Source organism: Leishmania martiniquensis, chromosome 2 (genome assembly GCF_017916325.1).
Source record: "Leishmania martiniquensis isolate LSCM1 chromosome 2, whole genome shotgun sequence".
Classification (NCBI taxonomy): domain Eukaryota; phylum Euglenozoa; class Kinetoplastea; order Trypanosomatida; family Trypanosomatidae; genus Leishmania; species Leishmania martiniquensis.
Window position 1 is genome coordinate 133,755 of NC_090137.1, and position 25,482 is coordinate 159,236.

The window sequence follows — 25,482 nt, forward strand, 5'->3', positions numbered from 1 at the left end:
GTCTGCTGGACGGCACGGAGTTGCACGTTTCTAACAGAAAGGGAAGGGGGAGGGGGGGCGACTGCCTCTCGTTCGATAAGGAACACACGCGAGGGTGGAAGGGGAAAGAATGCAAAGAGAGAGAACAGAGAGCACGCGCGCATGCGCACACCGACGGCGCCGTCGCCTCCTCACTCTTTCTTCTTTCGGGGCACAAACGCTCACGGGAGTCGAGAGGAGTGCCCAATCACACCCGACCCGAGACGAAGAGGTACACTATCGAGGTATATATATATATACGCCTCTCGTGCCTCCCCTCCTCAACTTCCCAGCCCGGAGCGCCTCGCCCAGCGTCCGCACGCCAATTGTATGTGTATGCAGAGATGCTGCCACCTCCTCCTCGTCTCTTCTCCTCCCACACACACACGCTTCCCCTTGTTGCGTGCGCAGAGAAGGCCGAGAAGGTAAAGAAGCGAAGGAGTTGTGTATGGGTGTGTATGGGTGGGTGAGGGCAGGAAGTGGGAGGGGAAGTGTGTGCACGGCGGCACAAGTGACAGCGGCGGCCGCCTCTCACCGAAGGGTGCCAGCTGAGGTGGGGTATACAATGACGGCGATTATATGGCTACTTCGCGATGACGAGACGACGACGAACGGACGGGGGAAGAAAAGCGGAGCACAGCACCACGCAGAGAAGGTGAGTGCAGCGGTAACGGTGTCCCTTTCGATGTACAAATATATATATATGTGTGTGAGAGGAAGTTCTCCTGTCTCGCGCACACACCTCTTGACGGGCGGGGGAGGAGAGGCTGAGGCGCTCGTCTACGATGACCCCTTTCTGTTCAGCACGAGGAGAGGGGACGGCACGAGCGGATCAGCGATCCAGCGGGGTCACAGGGATGAGGGCAGTGCGCAGAGTGAGGAAGTGGTGCTCGGCACACTTGTCGTCCTGGTTGTCGCCGCAGTGGCAGCCGGCACTAGGGATGGGTATAGAAGAAAGGCCGTGCGCTACTGAAAAAAACAAGAGCCCGCCGACACCGAGGAGAAAGTTCGCGTACGTGCGTATATGTGCGCACGCTTATGGGAAAAAATAAGATTCGAGAGGACGGCACAACAGAAGAAGAGCAACAGTACGCAGAGCACCTGACAAATCCAAGCAGCCCAGCAGCAGCATACCGCCGTCGCATTACTCAGTGCCGCGATGAGAGCAGTGCCTCCACCGCAGCACACAGATAAAAACACAAAGAGAGAGACGGGTGAGACAGGAACGCTTGGCACGCGCCTGGTCAAGAAAGCGCTCCCTCCACGCACTACTGGCACACAACCTTACGGAGGGGGACGAGGAGGGACGAGGGGGCGGGGGCAACGACCGCCAGCGCCTCTGCGCCCCCCTCCCTCTCCTCCGTTTTTTTCTCTCCGTCGTTCCGCTCCGCGGTCACTGGTCGCATGCGTTTTCGTCCCGCCTCTGCGCATCTTCGCGCTTCTTCTTTGTTGCCAGCGGTCACTGCACTCGTCATGGAGGTCCTCCACCGCCTCCGCCACACACACTCACACATACACACACACACGTGCATCACTTGGCAAATCAGGCAGGGCTGTGGATGGCGAGGCACGGCCCTGAGACGCAACACACCGCGAAGAACATGCAGGGATACGCCGTCAAGGAACGCCGACACCACAACGCCCACGTTTCTACCGAGCAACCGAGGGCATAAGAGGCACCGCTGCAGCCAACGCACGAGTGGCGACCGTTGCCGGCCCCAGGCACACGCGATGCCTACCTCGCTCACCCTTTACACAAGCTCACACCCATCCACAGGCCCACAGCAACGGCTGCATACGCCTGCCGGAGCACAGCAGGGCACTCCCCATTCGCCCCTCCCACCGCGTCCAACGCATCGGAGGCAGGCCAGAGCACAGGCGCATGCAGGCGGCACCCCAGCGGGAATCAGGCCGGCCACCCGCCACGCCCACGCGTCCCTGCACGCCGTGCGTGCCGGCGGCGCCGGGCACCGCACGCACAGTCCTCGCGCCGCCGCACGCCCCCGCCCGCACCACCCCTGCTGCCTGGGGAGGGGGGAGGGCCGCTGCCTGCGTCTCCCGCTTCCGGCGACGCCATCGAGGGGGACAGGGACGCGTGCACCGGCACGGGCCGGCACGGGCCGCGCGAGCAGCACGCGCGCAGACAGGTCCTCGCGCGCAGCATCATGTCCTCCCGATGGAGCGCCCAGCGAGCTCCCAGCGGCCCGCCCACATCGCGCACCACGTCGGACACAGCATCGGCTCGCGCGCCCTCACAGCGAAATCGGGCGGGCGCCCGGGGGACCCTGGTCGCCGGCATCACAGCGCTACCGCAGCCAGTAGGCGGCACGCCATCCGCACTTGCGCGGTTGAACGCGTCGTCAGTAAGCAGAGAAGGTAGCTGAGGGGCAAAAAAAAAAGAGGGGGCCACCGTGGCGAGAGGTCAGCGAGGATGCGCAGAGCGGAGAGCGTTGGAGCTGCAAAAGTGGTGCAGCCCTCACGCTGAAGTGTCTTTTCCGCACCAGCGCCCATCCACCTCGTACTTGATGGGGTCAACACCGGCGTAGTCGTACCACTGCGCTACGGTGCGCTGCTTGCCCATACCGTAGCGGCTGGAGTCAACCACAACGTGCAGGTTCGTGCTGTTCGCCGGCACCAGCAAGTCCTCTTTGCCGAGCCGGCGTGACTGCAGATAGAACTGCACACGCTTTCGTACGTGTACTTGCATGCTGTACCACACAGCTGATGCCGACCACACCTTCGGCGCGGATGGCCGGCCGTAGATGTGAAAGCAGAAGCCCCGCGCAGGCGAGTAAATATTGTAGCCGTGCGTCCACAGGCGCACCGAGTAGAGCACCTCCTCCCCGTCGAAGATGTACGACAGGTGCGGGTCGAAAGGGACGTCTCGGAGGATGGTGCCGAAGGACATCAGCAAGCCCCCCGCCGCCCACGGCTGCGGCAGGCGGAAGTTGGATGCGGGGGAGCTGGCCTCCGACTTCACGCGCACGTACGGGTCGTTGTAGGCGTTGTTCTTTGCGAACTCCACTGGAGAGAGGGCCACAATGCCAGCGAGCCGAATGTAACCCAAATTCTGCAGGAAGTGCGCCCGGCAGAGGTATGCCACGGACGTGCGGTACGGCCGCAGGCTCGCATTCTCGCCGGGGTAGGCCTCCGGGTAGTGTGACAGCACCGCCTTTCGGTCCTCGAAGCGAAGCAGCATTGAGGCAGAGAAGGCATCCCACATGGGGCGGAACCGATTGTGCGAGTCCAGCACCAGCACCAGGTCCTCGCCGCGGTACAGCAGCATCGCCATGTACCTGCCGTAGGTCGGCCCCTTCGCATGCCTTGCGTCGATCTCACGCAGACGCACCTGCTCCGCCAGGAAGCAGATGCGGTCACCAAAGTGGCGAGCATCGGGGCTGCTGCTATGCTCTGCGAAGTCTGTGCCCTCACCGTAGAGGGTACGCGCCCGCGCCCGCGTCTGGCGCGCTGCATCAACGCCACCATCGGCCGCGGCACCCTGCAGGCCCCCGGACGGGCACAGGTACGGGGTGTACATCTCGGGCATCAAGCACGGTGGGTCGCCATCGAGGTTCTGCTGAACGAGTCCGATGTGCAAGCGGCTTGGATTGCGCGCCGTGCGGAAGAGGTTCAAGACCGTCGGGGCGCACTCCACGTCTCGGTAGCTTGCAATGCTCACAAATATGCTCTTCGTGTTCACCGCGGCCTTCGCGTTCAGCGCTTCTGGCATCCCTTGACGATCCTCTGCCGAGTGCAGATGCGCCACCTCCGCCGCGCGCCCGAATGTCAGGCGCGGCAGTGCCAGAGCGGAGAGGGGCGAGTCGCGCTGCGCCATGGGCGGCGTTGCCGTCTCGGTGGGCCGCACCTTGTTCTGGGTGATGGGGACGCCGAAGCGAGTCTGCACGGCGGCGGCGATGGCTGAGTACCAGGCGTCTGTGTCAGCAACCGAGTCGCCGCTGTATGGACGGAGAGCGGTGTAGCGGCGCAGCGGGTAGTAGTAGACGTGATTCCAAATGGAAGAGACCTCGTACAAGTCCGCCTTCATCGCCATTCGGTTGACGACGTCGCACACCCCCAGCGGCGCTGCGCTCGCGCCGGGTGACGCGTTCTGTGGCGGTCGCATGGCATGACTTTTTTGCAGCGCCTCAGCACCTGCGCCCTCCCTCGCACCCGGAACGCCAGCACGACGCGATCGAGCGCGCATCATCGGCAGCACCTCCGACTTCGCCCACGCATGTCGGTACTGGAGCAGTGCGAGGTCGTCGAAGGGCTGCTCCGTCATCCGCTCCGTCTCGAAAGAGGAGACGCCGATGAAGCCGCGCAGCTGCGCACGCAGGCGAGCCGCCTCGGAGCGGCCCGCAAAGGACTCCTTCAGCGCCGCATTCCACTCTGCCGCGTCACGCCGCGCGGTTGGCGAGCTGGCCCCGGCCGCCGTAGCGCTCGCCATGCTCACCGCGTCGGCCCGCGCACGCTCGGCAGCCCTCTGCAGCGCCTCCCTACGGCCTTTAGCATTGAGGAGGAAATCGCTGAGCTCCGCCAGCCCCGTCACCGGGTCGCGCATCTGCACCGCCTCGATATAAGCGCTCACCTCGTGCAGCAGGAACGAAAGGTGCTCCAGTTCCGGGAGCGCCTGCACACGGCTCCAACCGTTTGCGCTGTGCCCCGCTGCCCGACGGCTGAGGGCATTCGCATTCCGCAACGCGGCGAAGAGGGTGGCATTGTGTTGGAGCCGCCGCTGCAAGTTCGCCCTGCGGAGGCTATCACGCAAGAAGCTCTGAATATTCCCTCCCGCCAGCACGCGGCGAGCGTCAACATCAGACACGCGGGCGCCACCCGCGCTGTTGATGTGGACGTCCAGCGGAGGCCCATTTCCCTGCGAAGGACGGTGCGAGGCGGTAGGCATCACCACAAGCACCACCGCCAGTGCCGCGAAGCTAATCAGCAGAAGCACCGCTAGCACGCCAACAGCAGCGCACGCGCACGCGAGTGTCTGCGGCGCATTCGCGTCGTCGTCGTCAGCAAAGCCAAGCGCACGCAGCATGCGATGGACGCGACTCCCACATCCCATCAGGTGCCTTGCCAGCCCGCCACTGCGGCGACAGCGCAGCGCTGCCGGTGCTGCTGTGGATGCCCTCTGAGAGAACTGTGCCGGAGCATAGCCACTAATGTCAGCCACCGCCACCCGCTCCCTGTTGGCCGGGCCTCGATGTGGGCCAGCGTGAGGCGCTTGGGCAGCAGCAGGTGGTCCGTCGTCATGGTCATCGTTGACACTCATCGTGGCCGGCACACAACCAGCCGGAAAGCCCACGCGCTCGATCCCATCAGCCTCTGTCCAGGCCTTAGCGCGCATCGTCAAGCTCCCAGAGGCGGCGATGCTACTCGCCGCGGCCGCGTCCGAGTCGCCGTCCAACGCTGGCAGCGGCAGCACCCGCTTCACGCGCGCGGCCACGTGGCCGTCCATGCTTGCTGCACGCACGCGAGCCTGCCACGATGGCAGAAGGCAACACCCGCTGCAGCGCCTCCGCCAGCGGGGCAATCCAAATCAAAGGGGTGAGCACAGACAGATGCTGTTACAAATATTCTCCGCGGTGGGGACCCCTGCGGTCACGCGGGCGCACTCCCCCCCCTCTCCCCCTCCCTCCCCACTTCTCTCTCACGTACGCTTTCAATGCCCACACCACCTCGGTGGCCGCTGCCTCCCTCCCCGGCACTCGCCCTCAGCCCTCGCGCCTTCGCTCTACGCGTATGTCTGGGTGTGTCCGGCCTCGCTCGCTCACTCGGCGGCCAAGTCTTCGGGCGTGGCGCGCTCGCTCCTCGCTAATACTGCTATTCGCGGGCTATTGGTGATGCCGATGGTGGCCACGGCCGGTGTCGCAAGACGCGCCCGAGAAAGGGCGGGAGATCGGAAAGAGGAAATGGAGAAGACGGCATCACAGCTGAGGTGACCGCGCGTGCATACCAAAGACAGGGCAGCTGCGGCAGCGCAGGGCCGGCGAGCGAAGGGGCAGCAACACGGCCACCTGGGCAGCCATGAGCGGTCCACAACGCACCTCCACCTCCCCCGCCTCGCATGCGCCACTCCCAGCCGGGTCATGGAAAAGGACACTGCGGCCGCTCACGCACGCGCCTGGTCAAGAAAGCGCTCCCTCCACGCACTACTGGCACACAACCTTACGGAGGGGGACGAGGAGGGACGAGGGGGCGGGGGCAACGACCGCCAGCGCCTCTGCGCCCCCCTCCCTCTCCTCCGTTTTTTTCTCTCCGTCGTTCCGCTCCGCGGTCACTGGTCGCATGCGTTTTCGTCCCGCCTCTGCGCATCTTCGCGCTTCTTCTTTGTTGCCAGCGGTCACTGCACTCGTCATGGAGGTCCTCCACCGCCTCCGCCACACACACTCACACATACACACACACACGTGCATCACTTGGCAAATCAGGCAGGGCTGTGGATGGCGAGGCACGGCCCTGAGACGCAACACACCGCGAAGAACATGCAGGGATACGCCGTCAAGGAACGCCGACACCACAACGCCCACGTTTCTACCGAGCAACCGAGGGCATAAGAGGCACCGCTGCAGCCAACGCACGAGTGGCGACCGTTGCCGGCCCCAGGCACACGCGATGCCTACCTCGCTCACCCTTTACACAAGCTCACACCCATCCACAGGCCCACAGCAACGGCTGCATACGCCTGCCGGAGCACAGCAGGGCACTCCCCATTCGCCCCTCCCACCGCGTCCAACGCATCGGAGGCAGGCCAGAGCACAGGCGCATGCAGGCGGCACCCCAGCGGGAATCAGGCCGGCCACCCGCCACGCCCACGCGTCCCTGCACGCCGTGCGTGCCGGCGGCGCCGGGCACCGCACGCACAGTCCTCGCGCCGCCGCACGCCCCCGCCCGCACCACCCCTGCTGCCTGGGGAGGGGGGAGGGCCTCTGCCTGCGTCTCCCGCTTCCAGCGACGCCATCGAGGGGGACAGGGACGCGTGCACCGGCACGGGCCGGCACGGGCCGCGCGAGCAGCACGCGCGCAGACAGGTCCTCGCGCGCAGCATCATGTCCTCCCGATGGAGCGCCCAGCGAGCTCCCAGCGGCCCGCCCACATCGCGCACCACGTCGGACACAGCATCGGCTCGCGCGCCCTCACAGCGAAATCGGGCGGGCGCCCGGGGGACCCTGGTCGCCGGCATCACAGCGCTACCGCAGCCAGTAGGCGGCACGCCATCCGCACTTGCGCGGTTGAACGCGTCGTGAGCGCCGCGGCTTTTTGCCGCACTGCGCGGGCACCAGTGACCCTGGCAGCAGTAACTGAATCGAGTCGGATTGGAGACAGCAAAGGCGTGCGGCAACGGCCCTCGAAGTGAGAGAAGAGAGACAGTGCACTTAAACGAAGATGGGAAAGCACCGCGCCCGTGTGAGAGTGCCTGGCACAGAATTCGGTGAAGAAAATGCTTGCGTCACGTAAACGGTGCGTTGATGCTCGAACCGCACGCGGAGATGTCCCCCACTCCGCTTGTCGACGCACCGCGCCGACGAGGTTGATGCCGCTGTCGAGCAGCCTGGCGACCGCGGTGATCGCGCGACGGGCAAGCAGCTGTGCGTGGTGGCTCTGATGGCAGCTGGGGACTGTGTCACACCGCAGGTCACGGACCGTGGAACGCCTCACGGAGGGCCGGCCAGGGGACACCAGAGAATACCTCCCACTCTTTAATTGTTCTGCGTAGTGGATGGAGCGACTGCGATGCCGCTCGCTGCGGAGTCGTTCCGTTCCTCGCCTGGGCGACACCCAGCGGCGTCCCCGCCTCACGGTGGTCCGTCAGCAACGCCCAGAACTTGTCGTGAGTGAACGTGCGCGCATGGCGAAGCTCTGGCGGCACGTCATCTGCCTCCTGCTCGATTCGCTGTTGCTCAGTGTCCTCCCCGGCACATATCACCGGTGCCTTCGCTGCCGCTGAGCTGAGCAGCTCACTCTCGCCAAGGCCTACGGCCACCGGTTCCGTCAGTCCAAAGATGTTCCACCCCCGCGTCCAAAGCGCCTGAGTCATGTACACATCCTCTTGATCACTATCCATGAACGGTAGCGAGGGATCCAGTTCGACGGCCTCCGGCACCTGAGCGTGAGCTGTCGCTGCCTCTGCTCCTGGATGGCGCCGGCGGCGCTCGGCGAGTTGCTCGGAGAGGCTGCGGGCGCGGGTGCGCAATCGGTGCTCCGGCGCAAAGTTGAAGAATACCTCCGCAGGGCCGAAGAGCAGCTCAGCCGACGCCACAGACTGAAGAACGTACGGCGTCGGTTCATCGGCACCGTCGGCAGTCTCTGAGACGCAGGTGGAGGTTGGCACCCCGTGAACGGTGCCCACGTCCGCTGCAGACGTTAGCCAAGCCTCCTCTCGCAGCGGCAAGCGCTGGTTCGCCGCGTTCAGTTCCTGATGCGTGCTGTTCTCCCTGCCATACAAGCCTCCACCGGCACCTGTACACGTGGGTGTCTCCAGCGGCACAAGGTACCGCATGTCCTCCAGGCACACGCTCGACCGCGGCACGACTTCCACTTTGGAAAAGCCCTTCTTTGGGCGACACTTCGCCGCCGCTACCGCACCAGCGGGAGGCGGCTTCGTCCCCGGCGCCGCCTTCAGCACTGTCGTTGCCTGAGTAGAGCGCAAGATGCGGCGCACTTGCTGCTGCACGGCGCCCCTGTGCTCTTTCAGCCAACAGTCCTCGAAGGAGCGCTTCACCAGTGCTCTGTCGAGCGCCGAGTAGTACGGCGCACCTGACGTCTCCTCACCACACAGTAGCCTCATCGCAGCACGCGGTGTGCGGGGCTGCGCCGGGGCCTTCGTCGACGCCGCTTGCGCCATGAGCGTCGTCAGCTCCGCCGGCATCGGCGGTCGCTTCTCAGTCAGTAGCACAGCCTTGTATACCTCAGATTCAGTGAGGCTGGCAGACAAAACGGCCTGTGGCACGCTGCTCACCGCTGAATTCTCGCCGCCGCGCACATGCACCCTGCGATTTCTAAGCGGGGACGCGTTCGTGGCATTGGCACTATCCGAGCGGCGCACAACGTCCACCTGGACAGTCTTCACGTCGACCTCTCGAAGAGTGAGCAGCTCGTCAACGGTAGCGTCACCAAACGTGGCGTTGCCAAACAGCAGACGGAGAGCAGAGGGCGCCGTCGTTGATGGCGGCAACTCTGGTGCCGCCGCAATCTGGCGCCAATCTGCCAGCGTCTCCACCAGTGTCGGCCACAACCAGCCCGGTGTCACAAGCCACAGCACAAGCGCCGCCTCCGCCCGCGCCGCGCTCAGCCACGCCGACACGTCCACCGGCAGCGCTGCGAGAAGACGCTCGCCAAACTCGTCGGGAGGTGGGACGGCGGTCCTGTTTCTTCGGCCGCCGCTCGGCTCTCCCGCAGCGCTTCTACGCGACGATGCAGTCTCCAACGACAGTCGCAAGTACGGCCGGCTGGCCCACACCCTTGCGATAGAAGCTGCAAGCGCCGTCCATACCACACCTGGCGTCGGCCGGCCACTCAGCACGGCGCGATCGCGGACCGGGGTGCGCAGGTACAGCAGGCGGAGCGCTAAATCCCATTTCGGAAGGGTCACAGCGCCGGTGCGCAGGAGCAAGATGTATGACTCACCCCGGTAGAGCTGCAGCGTAGCGAGCCGACCCACGTATGCGATATCCAAGTACTGCCCCAGAAGCGCCGCGATGTCCTCACGCTGCAGTAGCGTCGCATCATTGGCAGCCTCGCTGTCCAGCCTTGTCAACGGCACCACCACGCGCCGGCGGCGCAAGTTATCCTTCCAGCGAAAGCCGTAGTTGGCGTCGTCCCAGCCGCTGGCAAAGTCTGGCGGCTCACAGGTAATACGGCTGTAGCGCCGCTTGCGCGCCAGAGACAGGGGGGCCCGGTCGGCGGCGCGAAGCGGAACGCTCACGTCGGCGGGCGTCGCGAAGGGGAGCTCTGCCGCCGTGGTGATGCCGCTCACCACGACGACGTCGATGGTGCCGACCGCCACGGACACACCGCGGTGGGCGTTCCGGAAGATAGACTCGACCGTCACGGCGCAGCGCGCCGCTGTGTGTCGCCACTCTTGAAAGCCGTCGTCACCGACCAAGTCGTCCCCCTCCTGCGGCGCGGCGCCCGAGCTCGCATTGGGGGTGGTCTTCTGTGGCATCGATGCGGCTGTTGCTCGATGACGGATGGTGTCGACCATTTCTGCTGTGATATCGGCGAGCGTGAATGGGACGGCAACAAAGATGCTGCCCTCCTGACCGTAGCCGCGGCGTGCAGCGTGCGAGACGTCGTAGAACGTAGGCGAGCGATGCATGTACGTCGCGTAGCCATCATCGTTCATAGCCTTCTCCGTCTCGGCAGCCATGCGGTCGAGGCTGCGGCTTCCCCGCGCATTGTAGTAGGATGCGATGACGCGCAGTGGCGTGAGCCTCACCTCGGCCTGCGTGGGGACGAGATACTGCTCCACGTACGCCTCCTGCTCCGTCACAATTGCCTTGGGATCGTCCAAAGCCCAGTCGGCGGAGAGGTGGCCGACGACATGGCCAATACCGCTGTAGAAGTGGTGCAGCAGGTTCACCCCAGGAAGCTGCAGATCAGCGACCCCGCCCCCCGCACCTCTCTTCGAGTCATCCGCACCGTTGCTGAGGCCCGCGACTGCTGCAATCGCCTCCAACTGGGCATGGTAGGTACTATTCACGCGTACCCCACGGTGCTCGGCGTAGATACGCAGTAGCCGGAGAAGCTCCTCCAAGCTTTCTGTGTAGGGAGCGGCCTCCCGATAGCCGGTCAATGGTTGAACGCTGCCCTCTGGGCCATCGGCGCTGGCACCAGACACCAGCGACCCTGCAGGGTTGCCTGGCGTCGAAAAGGGCGGCGCCCCGTTGCTTCTAGCCGTCGCACCTCCCGCCCAGTTATCTGCCACAGTCCACATAAACACCCCGGACAGCAGGACAAGGGCGCCGATGGAGAGGGCGCCGAACAAAAAAGTGCTGCGGGCGAAGCGAGCAGTGCGAAGTCGCCGTCCCAAGAACGTCCTCAACCGCATGCCGCCGACCCTCATCCTGAAAGAATCGAGGGAGATGGGGTGCCCAATGGCTGTGTTGGTAGGCTGTATCGCTGTATCTGTTGGCGCGTGCACGTCGTTAGGTGCATGTCGGCCAAGGAAGCGAGGGTGAGGAGGGGTGAGGAGGAGGGGTGAGGGTAGCGCGACTCGAGCTGAGGGATGTGCAGAATGTGTAAAGGCGTGTGCGTGTGTGTAGCAACAGCAGTAGCAGCGGCGGACTCGCGGGGGAAGGCTCCAATGACCGTCTCGAGAAGCGAAATATAACAAAAAAAACGTTGGACGAAGCTGAGGGCGTCGACAGCCGCGCACCTTCGTGCACTGTGTGTGCTCCCACGGTCCATTCGGCATGCGTTAGCCGCGCGTCGGGGAGGGAGAAAGGGGGAAGGGTGTCGCTCATCGAGGGAGGAGAGAGGAAATACCGAAAAGGAACGGTGCGGGATGGAGCGGTACTGCACATCAGTTGGGAGAGGAGGGGGAAGGGTGGAGAGGCAGAGAAGAGGGGACGACGGCGCTGTCGTCTCCCCTTCTCCGCCTCTTCCTCGTCATGCCCGTCATTCGCCCCTGTCACAGTCACGAACAGCTAAGGGCAACACAACGCGAAGGCTGTACATTCTACAGAAGTGAAGGCAGAGAGGAGGGCAGGAGGGGTGGGGCGATACCTCCTGCGGCCACTACCACCATCACCACCTCTCCCCCTCCCCTTCTCTCTCGCTGCACCCATCCTACTCTGGCTGCCCATGGTCGCAAGACGCCCGGCATTAGCCGTCGAAGCCGCAACCGACGGCGCGGACGAACAAAAAGAAAGTTCACGGGTGCCTTCGGGTCCTTCATGCACGGACAGACACACAGACCGAGGTGCGAACGGGCGGAAGGGAAATCGGCAACACATCGAAGAGCACAGCACAGAGGAGACACGAGATGAGCGCGGAAGCGCGCGAGCTACCGCTGACTTCGGTCTGGCGCGCGCGTCGCCGAACGCCACCTCGTCCCGCAGGCGGCAGCGCGTGCCCGCCCATGGTGCCTTTCCACCACACACACACACACGCACACACGCGCACACGCACACGCACACATACACACACCGTTGCCCCCGCGTCTCTCGTCTTCGCACAGAAACTTCGTCCTTGACGTCTCAGTGCGTACTTCATACTCGGTAGCGCGTCGGAGGTGGATGATGGAGAATACGGAGGGGATGCACGGAGGCGTTCTGTTGCAGTGGCCATCGAGTAGACGGCAAACAAGAAACAGCGCAACACAGCAAAGAGGCCCGTCTGTGCGGCAACGCAGATATGGGAGAAAAAAAGTTTACACAAACAACAAAAGGCCGCTGCCGGATGAGGAAACATTCGATGGGCACAGACACACACACCACACACACGCACACACACGCGCGGATATTCTGCGGTGAGGCACAGAAGGGCAAGAGGAGCAAAGACAAGCACAAAGTGAGATGCGCAGAGAGAGAGAGTGGAGGGGGGGACTCGTGGCCCACCGTCAGCCGGTACATCGAAAGGGAAGCTGAAAAAGAGTAATCGTGGAGGAGGAGGGGGGACGGCGAATGGTGTCCGCGCCCGCACACCCATCAGCAGCAAGCGCCGCTGCGACCCCTCCCTCCATCAGCGGTCGCGTCGCCCACCCCGCCTGCGTCAGCTGTGCTGCCTGCGGCCGCCTGCATCGCAGATGGCGTAATCAGAAACGGTGGCCGAACGACACCGCCAAACTGGCCAGCGCTGATGCCGTGCGCCGCCACGCCACTGCCGTGCACACCGGCGGCACCAGTGTTTCCAGTCGACGAGGATGTCGCGCCATCGGCATCGGCGCCGGCACCACCACCACCGGTGGCCACGGGAACCGGCAGTGCGGCGGCGACCTGGCGAAACATGTGCTTAATATTCGTGCCGTGCTTGGCGCTTACCTCTGTGAAGAGCAGGTTGCACTCCGACGCCTTCTTCATCGCCTCCTCCGCACTCACCTCGCGTCGCTCCGATGCCTGATCGATCTTGTTCCCCACGAGCATGATGACGACGTCGTCGCCGCTTTCGGAGCGAACCTCGTCGATCCACTTGAAGGCGTTGAAGAACGTCGGACGTGAAGTGATGTCATACACCACTACAGTCGCCGCACTATTGCGGATGTAGCTTGGGATGAGTGAGCGGAAGCGCTCCTGCCCTGCTGTGTCCCACAAGTGCAATCGGACGTCACGATCGTCCTCGAGACGAATTGTCTTGGAGAAGAAATCGATGCCGATGGTCGGCTGATATTGCTGGTCGAAGGTGTCGTACATAAAGCGAGTGATGATGCTCGTCTTGCCAACAGATTGGTCGCCAAGGAGGACGAGCTTGTGCTTCACGGCCAAGGAGGAGGAAGCCGGCGCGCCAGTCGCCTTGCCTGATGCACTGGCGCTGGATGAGCTCATAGCACTGTTTTCTTTTTTTGGTGTTGTGGTGGTTGAAACGGCGTAGATGATGTCGCGGGGGGGCGATGGCGTTCTTTGCGTTAACGGTCAAGCGATACGCTGTGTGTCCTGAAAGGTTGTCGACTCCGCCTTCTGTGTTGCTGCTGTGGGCTCGCCTTGCTGAGAAAAAAAAAAGAAACCGCACACGTGCGCGCACAGGAGCCTTTCTGCGGCGGATACCGCTCCCCGCTGCCGTGAGTACTACTCAACCGAGACGATGATGCAGAACAGCGAGTGGAAGAGAGGGAAGAGCGTAGGAGAGGCGGCGACGAGGGAGGACAATATATGCGTTCGTCAATATGGCCCTCCGCACCTGCACGAGCGTCTTTTTCGTGACGGTGCCCTCCCCCTCACGAGTGATGAGCTGAATCGCCTCTCCTTCGCTTCTGCTGATGTTTGCAGACGAGACAAAAAAAAAGGAAAGGGACGAGGGAGGAGGAGGGAAATTTTTATGCGGTTGCGGGCACATTTGTGATGTACGTGTGGCAATGTGGTACAGCCGAAAGCGCGAACACACGCACACGCTCACACATGTGTCTGCGTATGTATGTGAGTGTTTGTGTGGGGAGTGAGGGCAAAGAGGAGGACAAGGCGCACGCAGCCTTGTCTCTCGGTGTCTGCCATCGAGCCAAGGACATGTGGAATCCATCAGCCCCCCTCCACAGCTCCTTGCTCTGCTCCACTCCGGGGCGCGCACACCGCAGTGGCGTTCACCAGTCCCCCTCCCTTCCAACCCATTCCTCCCGCCCCTCTCCCGCCCGTCATCCTCGTCCATCTCTACAGGTGATTAGCAATGGGAAGTAAAAGCAAGTGAGGCCACCTAAAGAGAGACACACACACATGCGGCACTCACCGCCGTCGCATCCCGTTCCTTCCCTCTGATTCCGAAGCGAAGAGGGAGCGCGCCTGCTGATGCTGTGTGAGAAAAAAGGGGCGGAGGTGGCAGGGGGGCTCCGGCCACGCACACACACACGCCGTGAGCCCTCACCCTCTCCTCCTCTTCTTCCCGGCGAGCGGTGTCGTCGCGACAAAATCGGAGCAAGGGGTACGAAGAGGGCGTCTGGGCGATCTTTGGCGGATTCGCGCGTTTCGGGTGACGTAAAAGGAAGTGTTATACGCACAGCGTTGCCCCCGAGACAGCGGCAGAAGACACGACGGATGAGGTGTGCAGCCGACCAAACGCATCGCGGAGGAAAGAACGAGCGAGCGGCACCCGCCTACGCATCGCGGCATTTCCTCTTTCGAGGTCGCATCCTTTGTGCGCGTCCAGAGCCTCCCCCATCTCACCCGTTCTCTGTCACACACACGTCACACCACTTCCACCAATCCGGCAGTCGACACCAATTTGGTGCTTCTGTAAGACTCTACAAGCCGCGCATGCGCGTGGAAGGGGGGAGGGGAGAGGGGGCAGAGCTGAACGCAAGCGCCCCGCGAGCTATCGCGAAGGGACGGCACCGGCGCGCAGGGCAAGCGAGTGCGTAAAGATCAAAGATGCCCCCCCACCGCCCACCCCCGCACGCGTCAGAGATGCACGGAGGTGTGCAGCACTGCAGCCTGGCGCCTGCCAAAGGCCCCAGCGCCTCTCACCGAGCCACCCACCGCCATCCTCTCCTCTTCCGCGCCGACTACCGCACCTGTCGCTTGCTCATGTCCTCCCGCTGCCATCGCTCGACGCTTTGGCGAAAATCAAGGACGAACTCATCGAACGCGTGTCGCCGCAAATCTTTCTTCATCATGACACTCTCGTACAGGTGTGTCTTGCAAGCGAACACTTCGAGGACGAGCCCGAGCGCAAAGCCAACGAGAAAGATGCCGAACATGCGGGCCGGGAACGGTAGCCGGGCGCGGTAGGCGCGGAAGAAGCGCCTCGTTGCCGTGCCATCGCGCAAGAACGGGTCCTGCATCTTCTGCGGGCGGCGGCACACACCCTCCACGGTAGTGCGTGACGACGAGTGAGCAGCAGCCGAGGACAAACTGGAGGCAGGTCGGTGCGTGAGCATCCGCACGGCACCGCTGTCGCGAATTCTATTCATCAGCACTCCGAAGCGCACTTGCGTTCCCAACGGAGCGATCGACCCACCGACGAAGAGCGCAGGCTATCAGAGCTTCAGCGCACCCATGCACACGATCAGACGACGAGAGCCACACAGAGACGTTGGCAGGCAGGATTAGCTTTGAAGCTGTGCTTCGGCGCCGCCGCCTCCCCCTCCGTCTGTGTTTGCCCTGCACGGCGTAGGCGCGCTCACCGCGAGAGATTCCCGGCCTCACGAGTCCTTCCACAGTAGGCTGATCCGGTGACTCTGTGCGTGTTGTTGTGCAGCTGTCCACGGGCGCCAAAGACCCCGGGCACACTCGACTGCGAAGACAGAGAGAGAGCGCTCAGCTGCGCGCGCCCGCCACACGTGGAGGCTTCTTCACGGCAATCGTTTACGTAAGTGTACGTGCACTCCGCTCTTCACAGGGGTGCGATCTTCGACACCGACCGAAATTCGACGGCACCGCAGTCCAGCGATCGAAGGACGTATAAGACAGGCCTGGATGGCCGAGTAACGCCAGTGCAGTGCGGGTACACTCTTGCTGCAGAGACAACCACAGAGACGCGTTCGGCACGTGCAACTGTCTCTCACACGCGCCCCCGTCAGCCGTCACATTTATTTCGGTGCGTGTGCATACGTGAACAACAAAAAAGAAGAAGGAGAAAAAAAAACGCAGAGAGGAGGAGTGCGGATGTGTATCTGTAAGAGAGAGCGTGTGCGCGCACGAGCCGCCCTTTGGCCCCGTTCAAGAGCGGTCAGCAGGCGCCATGTCCGAGGGAGCATCCTCTCGCCGTTCGACAGAGAAAAAAGAGGCTTAGGCACGGCGTACACTCTGTTTGGGAGGGAGCGAAGTCCACAACGCGCGCCAGCTGCGCTCCTCACCACCGCCACCCATCCCTCCACCACCTCATGAAACATGTGGCCTCGATTTGCCGGCCACCCGTCCTCATCCTGTCTCTCAAGTCTGTCCAGAGCAGAAACCCACCGGCACGCCGTCCGCGAGACCCTTAGCCACGCACCCTACAAGTCACATACGCTCGACCACGCTCGTCACCATCCGTGCGCTGCACTCGCAAGAGCCACAGCGTTCATCCACGCCATCACCATCTGCAATCCTCTCAACGAACCACCCTTCGGGCTGCATCGCAGCCTCCACGCCGAACGTGTGCACAGGCGCGTCGCCCCAGCGGTACTGCAGGTATCCGGAGTACCACTCGCGACCCGCGGCTGCCGCCGTCTGCTCCCTGCACGTCGCTGAGCCGCCAGCCGCAGCGCCGGACGCCGCACCGCCCGCACCGCCGCCCTCGACCTCCAGCACATACATAGCGTTCGCGCGCCCAGCGCCGCCAGCCGGCAGTGCGCGCAGCATGTACCGCTCGCGCAGCGCCTCAGCCACCACCGCCTCGCCCGAGTCCTCGCGGTCGCCCTCGTCCAGGAAATCCACCATCGACACGTACAGCGGGTGCGCCTTCAGCGCGAACGTCCCGAGCTCGAAGTTGTTGAAGTACATCAGCCGGCTGTACTGCATCGCGGAGGCCCGGCGCGATGCCGCAGCCGCGATCTCCGGCATGCTCGGGCGGCGCAGCCACCACGGCGCCCGAGGCACCTGCTTGAAGAAGGCCGCCTTCAGCACCTCACGCTCCGCCGCACTCAGTGCAGCGCTGCTATGCTCAGGGTACACGCCGTACCACGGCCACGTCGGCGGCAACGGCGGCAGCGTGGCGTCGGCCACCAGCGTCACACGCCCTGCGTTCGACGGGTCCGCCAGCTTGCCCCACGCAGCAGCGCCACCGCCTGCAGCAGCAGTCGTGGCGTTGCGGGAGAGCTCATGCCGCGCACCTGCGCGACTCTCCATCCACTCCCACAGCGCATCCCCCAAGTGGAGCACAACGGGCTTGTCGTCGTTTATCAAGTCCCTGTACGCGTACGCGCACCGCTGCTGCGCCATCGCCACAAACGGGTCGCACGTCACAGGCTTGCGCAGCCACGAGTCCGTGTCCAGTCGCCAGTAGTACGTGTAGCGGAAACGCCACGGCGGCACACCGGCGCCGGGCACCGCAGACGCGGCAGCGTCACCGCCGTACGCAGCGGCCTCCGCGCGTCCCTCCGCAGAGTCCGTCCACACGCGCAGCGACGGCAGCCGCCACACAAGTCGTGCCCAGAACCGGCACATCCGCCGGTACCCACGATGGTAGCCGGGTATCGCCCTGAGGTTGCGCACCCACTTATCCACCATCGCCTCGCTCACACCGCACGGCAGCGTCGAAAACAGCGGCGCAACGTTCTCGAACGTCACGTACGGTGCAGACGGCACAGTCGACGACACCCGTGTGAACCACCCGCCAAGCTCAGCGTGCACGCGCTGCATCTCGGGCAGCATGTCCGCAGCAGCCACGAGCACCGGCGGCGGCGGCGCCACGTGCGGCGCACGCCCTCCACCGTCGCCCCCACCACTCGCCGACGCGTTCCGCCTCCACGAGTGCAGCACACTGTACACGTCGGAGTGCCGCAGCGCCTCGCGCAGCGTCCACTGGCGCGCCCCACCAGGCGTCGCACTCGCGTTCGGAGACCCGCCACCAACAGCAGCGCCGAAGCCTATGTCGCCCGCCTCGTAAAAGATGTGCACAGGGTAGTGCGGGTGCAGCGACAGGAAGTTCTGCTCGAGCAGCGGCAGCGCACGGTTCGTGAACGCGCTTCCTCGGCCACGACGAGAAGCATCGCTGTTGCCCGCAAGGATCAGGATCACGCCGGACGCGCGCGGCGCAGGCGACTCAGATGGCGTCGAGCGGCGGAACCGCTCGTGCTGCATCCCAACACGCGCCGCACGCGCACCATCGCGCGCACGCCAGGCTGAGGCATCCGCCGCAGCAACCCCAGGCGTCGAGTCGTAGTACAGCCGCGCCACATCGTCCGCGCCCACCGCCACGCGGTGCTGCCCGTGCAGCAGCAGCGCACCGGCAGACGCGTTGTTGCGCAGCGCGTCGTCTCCGTCCTCCTCAGCGTCCACGCACGCCATGCGCGTCTGCCGCCGCACCAGGCACCGAGAGCCCGCAGGCGCAGCGGCGCTTGTCGCCATCAGCACGCTCCACACGCTCGGCACACCGCCCGGCTGCCTCGACGGTGCAACACCACCAGCGCACTGCAGCAGCGCCGCCTGCATATGTGGATACAGCCAGTCCCCCGCAGTCGTGCCCTCGTAGTATTCACGCGGCTGCGAGCGGTACTCGCCCACCATCATCGGCGTCTTCGCGCCAGCGGTGAGAAGAGGAAGGCGCCGCCTCCGTGGCCGCGGTGCGGGCGGCATCGGCAGCGCATTCTCTGCCGTCGAGTCTGCGGCCTCCGTCAGTGCATCGGCCTCCCAAATCGCGCCGTGGCCGCTCACGCCCTCCTGAGGGCTGAGCAGCAGCACATTCAGCACTGCGCACGCCATCACACCGAGCACCAGCGCGAGAGTCACCGTCCTCGGCAGCCGCCACCGCACGCACCATTTGAAGGAGCACGGCGTCGGCCGCCTCCCCGTCGCATGGCCGGCTAGCGACGCTACCTCACCACCGAAGGGCGTCGACGCCGTGTGGCGCAGCTCGCCAGGCGCGGCGCCACCCGCCGCACCGCTGGCCGCACGACGCCCGCCGCCCCGAGTCGCATGCACGCCGCAGGTGGCATCGGCGCGCGGCGCAGTGGCGCGTGCCGTTCCGCCAGAGGCGCCGGGCAGTATCGGCTCTCGCATCGGTGCCCGCGCCTTCGCACCGTCGCGAGACGGATCGGAGAGAGAGAGGAGGAGGAGAAGCGACGGGGAGGGGACCCGGGTGCTCGGCAACAGACACGCACAGGCCGGCGAGGGGCGGCTGCGCAGGTGATCTCCGTCGGATGCGACCGAGGTGGCGGGAGGGGCCGCAGCCGCGGGCGTTCGTCACGCGGGAAGAGAGCGGAGGGGGATGGGGGGCAAACGGGAGAGTCACAGGCCGTAGACGCGGCACGTCGGTGCAGCCTCCGAGGCGGGCAGAGGGGGGAACACGCAAAGGTAAAGGGTAACGGCGCGCCGTTGCTCCGTCTGCGCGCGCGGGCAAGCGGCTCCCGCCATCGTTAGCGCGGCAGTCAGGGGGGAAGAGGAGAAGAGGAGATGGTGGGGTGCAGTATTGAAGGCGAAGGCGACATCTGGATGTGGTTGCTCATAGCGACGAGTGCACAGAAGAGCGACTCGCTGTGGCAGTCGTTGGGCGCCGGGGCATTCACCGGGCTGGGCGTTCACCGCGCGCGTTCCTCCACACACACACACTGCTCTCCCCCCGGCCGCAGCGATGCACTCTTTAAGGATAGGTTTTCTGCTCGTTCTACTGCTGCCCATCTCTTCTGTGCGTGTGTGTGTGTGTGTGCACTGGTCCTCACTACTCCTTGGTGTACTGCTATTACAGTTACACGGCTGCCCGCCATTGCCTGTGCAGAAAAAAAAATGTCGTTCCCAAGGCAGCGAGTGAGGCAAAAGGGAGTGGGCGAAGGCATGTGTGGCAGAGGAACGGGGCGAAACGGGCGTGCATCAGCTCGGCGAAGAGAGGTGGGGGGGGCAGCGAGTCAGTCCTTGTAAGGGCAGAGCACGCCAGCGAGCGAGAAAAGAGAGGGGCAAGTGCTGTGCGGCCGTCTCGGCACCACTCTCTACCCCATTCAACCACCGCCACCACCACCACCCACTCTCCTCACCTGCCTAACGCACCCTCGCCCGAGCCGGGGCCTTTGCCTGCCCCAGCTGTTTCGCACATGCGAGCGAGGGGTGCGAATTTGGTGCGCGTGCGGACGGTGTCACACAACCGCCGGGCCTCGCGGGGAAGTTTGGAAGGAAGCGTTTCAGAGTCCCATGCGCACCTGTACGACCCTGCGCCGCGCGGCTTTCCCTTTACACGCCACACTTACACACACACATACACACGCAGAGAGAGGGGGTTTTTTATGGCACTCCTCACGCTAACGGTGCTTTCCTTTCTGTCCTCTGCTCTGCCTCCGACTTGCAACAACACCGCTGCCGCTGTCGTTGTGGTCGTTGGCCTGCGACGCGGGTGAGACTTGGGTCTGCTGTCCGTGCGTCGCTGAGCTCCCCGTCCCCGACTGCCCAGTCCCGCTCATGGGAGCAGCGGCAGAGGCAGCGCCGAGGTTTCCGTTCTTGTGTCCTGCCGCAGCCGAGACGGGAGACGCGGAGGCCGCGCTAATCGCCTGCGGGTCGCCAGCGCCAGCCGCTGCGGTATGCGTCGCAGGGCTGCTCACAGTCGCCTTGGCACACTCTGTCACGAATTCATTTACAAGGTTCTCTACCAGTCTCAACTGGCCATAGTGCTCCACCCGCGTCGTCACTGTGACCCGCCCATCCGTCGCCTTCAGCACGAAAACCTTTCGGCTGTGGTGAGGGCGCAGCCGCAGCATCAGTCTCGTTCGCTTCACCCCGCCAGGCTGCTGATGCATGCTGCGAACAGCCTGCGCGAACCCCTTCAGCTCCAGGCGCATGGCGAACACTCGAGTGTGGATCTGCGTCTGTTGTGTGTATGTGTATGTTGTGAGAGGATGCCGGAAGGGGTGACAACTACAGCGACGGCTTGAAGGGATGTAGCAATCGGAAAAAAAAGGGGGAGGGGGAAGGTGTAATGGGTGCGCGTGAGGCGTTCCGGGGGGAGGGGGAGAGGGGGAGGGCGAGTTTATATATATATATATATATGTGTATCCCTGAGGAATCGGTGCCAGAAAAAAAAAATGACAGGGCAGCAGCGATGCCTTGCAGCGGATGTCAAGCACGCGGGTGCGTATACACGAGAAAGACAGAGAGCGCGAGCGCGGTGATGAACTACGCGAAAGGGGGGGCACAGAAGAGGGAGAGAGAAGGCGGGTGAAAGCGATAGGGTGCGATGACTGGAGGGCGGGCCCTCACGTGAGTGGATCATGCCATTGGGGGGGAAAGAGGGCCCCGCGACGCCTTCGCAGAGGGGAAGAGGGGGAAGGGGTAGCGGCGCGCACCGCCGTTCGTATCGCACGCATCCGCCGCGCGTCCTGGCACGGGTGCGCGACTGCTGCTCGGACGGCCCTGAGCTGCCCCTGGAAGGAATTCTGTGTAGATGCACTCCATTACTGAAAACTGAGGGGGGAAGTCGGCGGCCTCATGTCAGCCGGATGGAGCTTCTACATGCACACGCACCACGTCGTGTGTCCTTCTCTGTGTCTGTGTCTGTGTCTGTCTGTGTGTACGTGTGCGCGGGGGAATGAGGGGGAAGAGGGGGAGGGGGAGGAGGAAGGCACACACCCGTAGCATTGCACTGGCGGAGACATATGTGCAGCGGAAGAGGGGAGGGAGGGGGCAATGTAGAACGACGCGGAGGCAGGGCGACCTGCCAACAACAGAAGCGTCAACACCCGCAAGGAGAATCCCAAACATGCGCAACGTCGCGCTGGCCTTGACGCAAGCGCCTCGAGAGCCCCTCACTCAAGCGCGCAGCCTTCACCATCGCCAGCACTTTAACAGCTGTCGGCGCGCCTTTGCTATGGTGAGCGGACCCGGTTCACTATGGGACGCACACCGGCATGAACAGCCTGCGCCACTGCCTGCTCCACCACATCCCTACCGAACACGCCGGCATACAGCCCGTCTTCGCCCAACACCGGCGACGATGAAGACGGCCTTGCGCCTGTGGGGGACGCCCGTGCCGGCGGCTGCGGCTTCTTCGCCGTCAACACACTTGCAGGCACGTACTTCAGATTTTCTCGCACGCACTTGTGACGCAGCACACGACGCAGCGTCGGCCGCGCCGCCGGGTCTACTGTCAGAAGCGAGTTCACCAGCTCCTTGAACTGCCTCGAGTAGCGCGCGGTAGACTCGTTGTGGAGCTCGTGGAGGGGTGTACAGCGGCCGCGACACACCAGCGACCGAAGCTCCGCCGCTGAGGCGGCCGTGAAGGGCAGCTGGAGCGCCATGAGTTCATAGAAAACGACGCCGAGCGACCACACGTCGGCGGCCGCACCATACGCACGCTCCTCGAACAGCTCTGGCGCCATGTAGAACGGCGACCCGCACGCCTCCTTGGCAGTGTCGCCGACGCGGCCGAGCTGCACAGAGATGCCGAAGTCGCCGAGGCGGACCGTCACGCCGTCCTCGAGCAAAAAGATGTTCTGCGGTTTCACGTCACGGTGCAGGACGCCGTACTCGGTGTGCAGCGACTGCAGCGCCACGGCAGCTTGGATAAAGAGCGACGCGACGAACGGCTCCGTAAGGTGCTGAGGTCCGGCCGCGGCGGCGGTGGATGACTCATGGTACGACGCCACACCAGCGCTGCCGGCCGAGCAGCCATCCCGCAGCCCCGCAAGGTCGCCCCCTGCACAGTACTCCATCAGGATAAAGGACATCGGGCAGGTGGGCGGGCGCGCGTCGAAGACTGCATCGACGTACTGCACGAGGTTTGGGTGCCCCCGAACAGCGCGAAGCACCTGCAACTCCGTCTGCAAAGCCGCCATCTCCTCCGCTGGATTCACCATCGTCTGCATGTCCACATCCTTCACAACAACCGCGTCCGCGGGGGCCACAGCGCCGGAGGCAGGGCCCCTTAAAGAGTACAGAGTCGCGCAGCCGTAGTTGCCCTTGCCCAGGATGCGAACGCGATACAGCGCAGCCCACATGTGCCCGCTGTCGCCCGTGAAGCGTAGAACCGCGGCAGAGGGGCGGTCAGCGTATAGTGCTGCCGATGGGGTGGACTGCGCCGGGACAGCGCTTGCGGTCTCCGCCCACACAGCAGCACCCGCCATCGGCTGCTGCTGTTGCTGCCCAGCGTCATCCCGCGCCGGTGCAGCTGCTGAAGACAAGCCGCCACCTAAGCCGGAAGGTGCATCAGCCGCTCGGTACCCTTCCAGAAACGCCGGCATCCCGTTACCCATGCCGCAACCCGCGCACCCGGGCGCCGCGGTCGCATGCGCGGTGCCCACGCTGACCATTCCGGCATCCTCCCGCAGAAAGACCGGCACGTCCTCGTCGATGCCGATGAATGACGGCTTGGCATTGCTTTCTCGCGCGCCGAGGGTGTCGTCACCGAATCTCATCCAGTCGAACGGCTCCTGCATACTGGAGGCGCAGGGGGGGCTCGCCAACCGACGGGGATAGAATCGGACGAGAAGGGAGAGGGAAGAGGGAGGGGACAGCAACAGTCGCTCCACTACGGATGCGATGCGCTCGTATTCACTTCTGTGCAACCCTTCGTCGGCACATACACCGAAATCAATCAATATATATATATATGTATATGTGTGTGTGGAGGGGGGGCGTTCCAACTCCGTTCCGTCGCCGAGTGCAACACTTGAGAGGTATTCTCTCTGACCTGCCCCCTCCTCCCTGGCGATGCGCAGCTAAAGTGAGGCTGTGACGATAAGGGTGCTTGCCACGGCGGCCGAGCGTGTTGGCCGTGAGCAGCATGAGGGAAGGGGAGGGAAGGGTGGGGAGAGGCCGTCAGCAGGGAGAGGAGAAAGAGAGAGGAGAGGGATGGGGATGTGGACGGGGCGGAAGAGGCGGACGCCGGCCGTGCGTATTGGTGTGCCTATTTTGCTCTGCTACACAACCTCAGGCCCCCTCCCCCTAAAGTCTCAGGACCAGTGCGCCGCGGATGGCATCCGCGCGGTGCCGCGGCACACCTGCACATTCATCAGAGGTGCACCCTCTCCCGAGCACACATCCACCGGCACACCCCAGGAAACGCACAGCAAGCCGATAGGAGGCAGCGCGTCTGCGAGAGTGAAAGTGGGGGGAGGGGGAGGGGGGGAGCCGCTCTGCAAGAGGCTGTTCCGCGCCCGCATGCACCGCTGCTGCATCACCTACCGGACAGTCTCCGAGCCCGTGCAATGCCATGCCAGAGAGGTAGGAGCCAGCGTCCTCCCGAACAAGACGATGTGTGCGCGGCATGAGGCGCGCATCGCACTCTCTAAGCTTACTTTGAACAGACCAAAGACATCTACAGATGTGCGCGGAGGTGATCAGCTGCGCCCCCCCTCTCCTCCCTTTCATCACCCTCCTTCCCCCTGGCACGTCCAACACATCGCAGGCAGGCCAGACCACAGGCGCACGCCCCCGTCCCCCTCGCACCACTCTGCTGCCTGGGGGGAGGGCCGCTGACTGCATGCCCCGCTTCCGGCGACGCCATCGAGGGGAGCAGGGACGTGCCGAGGCCGCCTGCCCGCACGCGCCGCGGCAGAAGGGGCCGTGCACCGGCACGGGCCGGCACACAGACAGCGCACCGCCCGTCGCCCAGCAGCACAGCAGGGGCGCAGGCGCATGTGCCGGCAGACACACGGCGGGGGTCACACGCGCGCAGCATCATGTCCTCCGATGGGGGGCCCAGCGAGCTCCTAGCGGCCCGCCCACATCGCGCACCACGTCGAGCACAGCATCGGCTCGCGCACCCTTACAGCGAAATCAGGCGGGCGCCCGGGGGGCCCTGTTCGCCGGCATCGCAGCGACACCGCTGCATTGCCTCTGAAGGGTGGGCAGGCGCTCGTGCAAAGCTCCGCGGCCATGGTCTCTCCTCTCGCCTCGTTGTGGCATGTCCAGTGCGAATGCGCGGAGCGTCTGCCTGCAGTCTGAGATGGGCAATCCACTCCCGCGAGCCACGCGGTGGACATCGGCGCCGCGGGCATGACGCCTCTCGCCGGCCTGTCGACCGTGTCGCCGCGTTCCGACTCGCAGTGGCCAAAGCCAAGCAGAGCGGGAGAGGTGCGAACGCAACGGGGGGAGGGGGGCTCGTTGCGCCACTTGGTGTGCCCCAACGCACCGCAGTCCGCTGGCTTCCATTGTGATTGGACTCGCGCCGAGCGCCCAGAGGAAAGGGCAGAAAGCTGCTCCGGGAGCCGCGCTTGCTCTGGCATGCCGTAGCTAGGCGAGCTGTCCGCGCGGC

The 25,482-nt window shown here is 64.4% G+C and overlaps 6 protein-coding genes across 6 annotated transcripts; all 6 read right to left on the reverse strand.

The window, feature by feature from the left end:
• Positions 1-2,494: 2,494 nt before the first annotated feature.
• LSCM1_08243 (uncharacterized protein) lies at positions 2,495-5,479 on the reverse strand (the record flags this gene model as incomplete). Its single annotated transcript, XM_067325578.1, has 1 exon — positions 2,495-5,479. One exon carries the CDS (start codon positions 5,477-5,479, stop codon positions 2,495-2,497), a length of 2,985 nt encoding a protein of 994 aa, XP_067181605.1.
• A 2,178-nt stretch (positions 5,480-7,657) lies between these two features.
• On the reverse strand, positions 7,658-11,086 carry LSCM1_08244 (uncharacterized protein; the record flags this gene model as incomplete). The annotated part of the gene is made up of 1 exon (XM_067325579.1): positions 7,658-11,086. One exon carries the CDS (start codon positions 11,084-11,086, stop codon positions 7,658-7,660), a length of 3,429 nt encoding a protein of 1,142 aa, XP_067181606.1.
• Positions 11,087-12,671: 1,585 nt separating this feature from the next.
• On the reverse strand, positions 12,672-13,505 carry LSCM1_08245 (uncharacterized protein; the record flags this gene model as incomplete). The annotated part of the gene is made up of 1 exon (XM_067325580.1): positions 12,672-13,505. The coding sequence occupies one exon, from the start codon at positions 13,503-13,505 to the stop codon at positions 12,672-12,674; it is 834 nt and encodes a 277-aa protein (XP_067181607.1).
• A 1,664-nt stretch (positions 13,506-15,169) lies between these two features.
• Positions 15,170-15,577, reverse strand: LSCM1_08246 (uncharacterized protein; the record flags this gene model as incomplete). Its single annotated transcript, XM_067325581.1, has 1 exon — positions 15,170-15,577. The coding sequence occupies one exon, from the start codon at positions 15,575-15,577 to the stop codon at positions 15,170-15,172; it is 408 nt and encodes a 135-aa protein (XP_067181608.1).
• A 4,959-nt stretch (positions 15,578-20,536) lies between these two features.
• On the reverse strand, positions 20,537-21,070 carry LSCM1_08247 (uncharacterized protein; the record flags this gene model as incomplete). The annotated part of the gene is made up of 1 exon (XM_067325582.1): positions 20,537-21,070. One exon carries the CDS (start codon positions 21,068-21,070, stop codon positions 20,537-20,539), a length of 534 nt encoding a protein of 177 aa, XP_067181609.1.
• A 1,023-nt stretch (positions 21,071-22,093) lies between these two features.
• On the reverse strand, positions 22,094-23,662 carry LSCM1_08248 (uncharacterized protein; the record flags this gene model as incomplete). Its single annotated transcript, XM_067325583.1, has 1 exon — positions 22,094-23,662. The coding sequence occupies one exon, from the start codon at positions 23,660-23,662 to the stop codon at positions 22,094-22,096; it is 1,569 nt and encodes a 522-aa protein (XP_067181610.1).
• Between the last annotated feature and the right edge of the window lie 1,820 nt (positions 23,663-25,482).